Source organism: Rhincodon typus, unplaced genomic scaffold (assembly GCF_021869965.1).
Source record: "Rhincodon typus isolate 14 unplaced genomic scaffold, sRhiTyp1.1 hic_rhity00000359, whole genome shotgun sequence".
Classification (NCBI taxonomy): domain Eukaryota; kingdom Metazoa; phylum Chordata; class Chondrichthyes; order Orectolobiformes; family Rhincodontidae; genus Rhincodon; species Rhincodon typus.
This window is the reverse complement of record NW_025965997.1, coordinates 3,893-9,391: the sequence shown is the minus strand read 5'-3', so window position 1 is coordinate 9,391 and position 5,499 is coordinate 3,893. Positions and strand designations below refer to the sequence as shown.

General features: G+C 50.6%; 1 protein-coding gene across 1 annotated transcript; it reads left to right on the top strand.

The window, feature by feature from the left end:
• Positions 1–374: 374 nt before the first annotated feature.
• Positions 375–3,970, top strand: LOC125488316 (tyrosinase-like; the record flags this gene model as incomplete). Its single annotated transcript, XM_048621277.1, is given in 4 exon segments — positions 375–422; positions 3,240–3,457; positions 3,707–3,818; positions 3,821–3,970. Coding segments are annotated over 4 exon segments (528 nt in total), but the record flags the coding sequence as incomplete, so codon positions are not given.
• Positions 3,971–5,499: the final 1,529 nt, after the last annotated feature.

The window sequence follows — 5,499 nt, the reverse complement described above, 5'->3', positions numbered from 1 at the left end:
CGAGGTGTTTGTTGTCATCGATGACATGTTGAAGGCTGTAAAGAACATGGTGTAGTTTCCCCGCTCCAGGAAAGTACTGGACAACGAAGGGTACTCTATCGGTCATATCTCATGTCCGCCTTCTGATGAAGTCATTGCGGTTTTCCACTGTGGCACATTGGAACTGATGATTGATGAATTAAGCATCGTATCCCATTCTTATCTTTGCGTGTCTGTCGTGTTCCTCCTCATCTGAGCAGATCCTGTGTATGTGTGGGACTTGTCTGTAGGGGATGGCATTTTTAACATGTTTAGGGTGGAAGCTAGAGAAATGCAGCATCGTGAGGTTATCCGTGGGCTTGTGGTCGAATGAGTTACGGAGGTGTCTGTCCCTGATGGAGACGCATGTGTCCAGGAATGAGACTGATTCTGGGGAGCCCTTGGTAAGTCTGATTGTGGGATGGAACTTGTTGATATCGCTATGTAGTCGTTTGAGTCATTCCTCGCTATGAGCCCAAAGGACGAAAATGTTGTCATTGTATCTGGTGTAAAGCATTGGGCAGAGGTTCTGCGCAGCAAAGAAGTCTTGCCCGAGCTTGTGCATGAAAATGTTGGCATAATAGGGAGCAAATCTGGCCCTCATGGCTGTTCTGTTCTGGATGAAGAGCTGGTTGTCGAAGGTGAAGACGTTGTGGTTGAGGATGAAGCGAATGAGCTGTGGGATGGCGTCTGGAAATTGGCAGTTGGTGGTATTGAGAACTGAGGCTGTTGCATCGATACCATCATTGTAGGGGATGCTGGTGTAGAGTGCCAGTCTGAATGGAAATCTGTAGTGTCGCGACAGAAGCTGGAGGTTCCCTGTACAATGGGTTTCAAGATGCCTTTGACGTAGCCAGAGAGGTTCACACACAGCGTCCCATTGCCTGATACAATGCAACATCTGGGTGTGTCAGATTAGTGTATCTTCAGAAGGCAGTAGAAGTCTCCAATGCGAGACGTACACGAGCTGAGAGTGCATAGGATACTCTGAAGGTCTGGATCAAAAGTCTTGATCCCTGTGTTGAGTTGAAAGGTGTTTTGTTTGGTCTGATAGGCAGGTAGTTGTCTGGAGTGTTCCTGGTTGTTCAGCTGTCGGTATACCTCTCTGCAATAGTCTTCTATTCTGTATGACAATGGCTCCTTCTTTCTCTGCTGGTTTGATGACAATATTGCGATTAGTCTTGAGAGCACAGATGGCGTTGTGTTGTGCCTGGGTGATGTCCTGCACTATCTTGTGAGCGCGGTTGATGAATCTGGCTATACAACGATATCGATAAGTTCCATTCCACAATCAGACTTACCATGGACTACTCTTCAAACTCGATCTCATTCCTGGACACATACATCTCCATCAGGGACAGACACCTCAGTACCTCACTCTACCACAAGCCTATGGATAACTTCAGGATGCTGCAATTCTCTAGCTTCCACCCTAAACATGTTAAAACAGCCATTCCCTATGGACAGGCCCTGCACATACACAGGATCTGCTCAGATGAGGAGGAACGCAACAGACACCTAAAGATGCTGAAAGACTCCTCCATAAGAACAGGATACGATGCTCAACTCATCGATCATCAGTTCCAACGTGCCACAGCGAGAAACCGCAATGACCTCATCAGAAGACAGAAAGGGAGGCAATGGCCTGGTGGTATTAACACTGTTAATCCAGAGACCCTGATAACATTCTGGAGACCTGCATTTGAATCCCGCCACGGCTCATCGTGGAATTTGAATTCAATAAAATATCTTCAATAAAAATTCAATAAATTAAGAATCTAATGATGACCACAAATCCATTGTCGACTGTTGGGGAAAATCCCATCTGGTTCACTAATATCCTTTAGGGAAGGAAACTGCCATCCTTACCTGGTCTGGCCTACATGTGACAACAATGTGGTTGACTCTTAACTGCCCTCTGGGCAATTAGGGATGGACAATAAATGCTGGCCGAGCCAGCGACACCCTCATCCCACGAATGAATAAAGAAAAAAAAGACAGACGCGGGACACAACCGATAGAGTACCCTTCATTGCCCATTACTTCCTTGGAGCGGAGAAACTACACCGTGTCCTTCACAGGCTTTAACATGCCATCGATGACAACATACACCTGGCCAAGATCATCCCAATGTCTCCACTTCTCGCCTTCAAACAATTGCTAAACGTTAAGCAGACCATTTTTCGCAGCAAACTACCCAGTCTTCAGTACAACACTTGTCCCAGGTTTCTGCAGCTGGCAAGAATTCCTGTTTATTCTGAGTGTGTTGTTTCCAACCATCCATATTTAAGCTCACTGGTTAAAATTCTAACCCCCTCAAACGCTCGTCTGACAGACAGTGTTGGAGGTAGAGATTGAGAGATTTCTGACTCCCTGTGGTGTGCAGGGTTATCGGGGATGGGCAGTGAACTGTTAGTGAGGCAGGCTCAGGAGCTGAACGATCACCATCAAAGATACCAAGCTTCAGCCAATTCAATTCACTCCGCGTGAAACGGCTGGAGATACTGGATCCTGCAAAGGCTACCGGCCCTGACAATATTCCGGCAATGGTACTGGAGACTTGTGCTCCAGAACTAGCCACTCCCCTGAGCCAAGCTGTTCCAGTACATTTACAACACTGGCATCTACTCGACAAATGCGGAAAATTGCACAGGTATATCTGGGCATAAAAAGGTGGACGAATCCATCCGAGCCAATTACTGTCCCATCAGTCTCCTCTCAATCATCAGGAAAGTGATGGAAGGTGTCATCAACAGTCCTATCAAGCAGTACCTACATAGCAACAAACCAGGTCAGGGAGAGAAAGACGGAGAGAGAGAGACAGAGATGGTGGGTAGCTGGGGGATGGGGAGGGGGGTGGGTCAGAGGGAGACATGGAATTTGAAAACTTTTTCAGGACACCAAACGGGATATTGTTGATCAATTCAGAAAAGATCCTTGACCATAATCTCTGACGCTGGTCTGAGAAGATCCAGACAACGCTGATATGTGGCACTGAGTTAGTTCCTTGACGTTAATCTCCCGTGATCATAATCTCTGCTAGCTGGTCAGATAACAACTGGCAAATGGGCACATGGCACCAAGTGAGTCCAGTATAAATCTGCAGATGTGGGCACTGCAGGCACAGTGGCCGCCTGTTGTACATCAATGTACAGAGACTGTCAGACCATGTCCCCAGGGTGGGTGCATGTGTTCTAATTCTGGGCACTGCCCGTGCACAGATTCCCACCGACTGCGGCACCGCGGCTCACATAGAGAGCAGCGAATGCTGCCCCGTCTTCTGGGGCGACGGCTCCCCGTGCGGATCAGCCTCGGGGCGGGGCAGCTGCCAAGATGTCACGGGCGAGACCCCCCCCGGGGCGCAGGAGGAGAGGGCGAGGGAGCAGATCAATACCAGGGACTTCCGGCTGTGGTGGCCCACCTACTTCTTCAGGCGGGCGTGCGTGTGCCGGGACACCTTCTGGGGTGGGGGAGGGGGGGGCGGACTGCGGGGAGTGCGCGCACGACTGGCGAGGGGGCGCGGTGCCAGGAGAGGCATGTGGCTATCCGCCGGGACGTCTCCGCTCTGTTGGAGGCAGTGAGGGAGGGGGTCCTGTGCCGCCTGCGCCAGTCGAAGGTCACCATGAGCCAGCACTACGCCAGCCAGAGCTCTGCCCCGGACTGCCCCTATGCCTTCCGCTGCGGCCAGCTGGGTCCATTACGTTTGCGCCAAGCCCATCAGGACCTCGGCCGAGCCCTATTTTGGGCACCGCAGTGCAGCCTTCCTGATTTGGCATAGGATGTACCTCCTGCATCTAGAGCTGGGGAAATCCGAAACATCACAGGAGACAACAGCTTCACCATGCCCTTCTGGACCTGGCCAGGCAAGGGTGGCTGCGATGTTTGCACCGACCAGCTCTTCGGCAGCTCCCAGGCCGGTGAGCAGCTCTCTGGGCAATTCAGCAGTTGGCAGGTGAGCGATGGTCAACAATAAGAGGGGCAAGGTCGGTGCCAACTGGAAGGGGAGGGGTGGGCAGAAGGCGATGGACGGAACGCAGCGCGGGGAGATGTAATCCAACAGGACTGATAGAAAGGTGCAGGATATTTTGGGAAAGGCAGGAAGGAAAGGAGCTGGATATCCTCGTCCATCAGGTCGGGAGAAATGGGAGCAGCAGCAGGCCATTCGGCCCGTCCTGAGTAGAGAGATTTTGCAGAATGAGCCGTTATTGCCCAGAGTTGGAGATAATTCACTTGATTCGAAGACGCTGTTCCTCTCCACCATCTCTCCTCCCTCACCACCTGCCCCCACCCACCGCCCCCCCTCCGCCCCCCCAGCTCACACGCCAGGGCTGAAGGCTCTAGAAGACAGTGAGGCCGGGGACTGTCCCGCTCTCAGGTAGCAGGCTTGGCCATTTCAGATTGAGATGAGGGGGAATTGCTTCACTTGGAAGTTGGGAAATCTTTGGAAGTCTCTTCCCCCAGAGAGAACAGTTGCTGAGTAGATTGCGGACAGACATGATGGGAGGTAATTTGGTATCAGCGGGTTTGCAAGCCCATTCAAGGGAAGGGAAGGGTTGATGTCTGAATGTAACTGTCACTGTTTTCTCTCACAAGTCAAAACTCGTCCTGTGCAACTTGCTCACAGAGTGTATCTGAGGCAGTGTTCCAAAATGCACTGCCTCAGATACACACTGTCAGCAATTCCCACAGACTAGTTTTGATTTGTGTGAGAAACCAGCTGGTTACTTTATACCTAGTTTTCTCGGAGCAGGTAGTATTAATTAGCATCTCATCTACTGAGGATTTTCTGGAGAAGAGTGATCATAATATCATAACCGTGCTGATCCTCCTGTGGAAGAGATGTGAGTGAAGATCTCCAATTTGAACAAAGACAATTCAGAGGCACAGCTGTTGTATTGTCCTGAGTTTGGGTGTTGGCGTCCAGGTGGCTGCTGTGATCAGCAAGTCTCACCAGATCAGGTAAATCCGTTCTGCTTCGGAAACAGCCAGTCTCTCCAAGGACACAGGAGTGGAAATGACTGAGGCATTCAGTCCCCGGCTTTCCAGCTCTCGTTCATTTTGGAGATGGCGCTGGATGAATGGAGAATTGTGAATGTTGTTCAGAAAAGGGTGGGAAGCCTCACTCAGTAGCTACAGGGCCAGCCTGTCAATGTCAGGATCGGGAAAAACCCTGGAATCAATAACTGGGGTGGGGGAGTTGGTGGTGAATAAAACCCAATAATGGCCATGTGGCCTAATTAGGGAAATTCAACATGGCAGATCTTGTTTGACAAACATCCTTGAGGTTTCTTTTTGGTGAGGCACTGCAGTGGATGGGGTTGACAGGGACTTCCAGAAGGCGCTTGGCACAGTGCCACACGACAGACCTGTGAGGAAAGGCTAGATCATGAACCAAAAGCGACAGTTGCAATATGGGTACAACATTGGCCATGGGAGGGGAAACAGAGTCACAGTGAAAGATGGTCTGTCAGACTGGCAGAA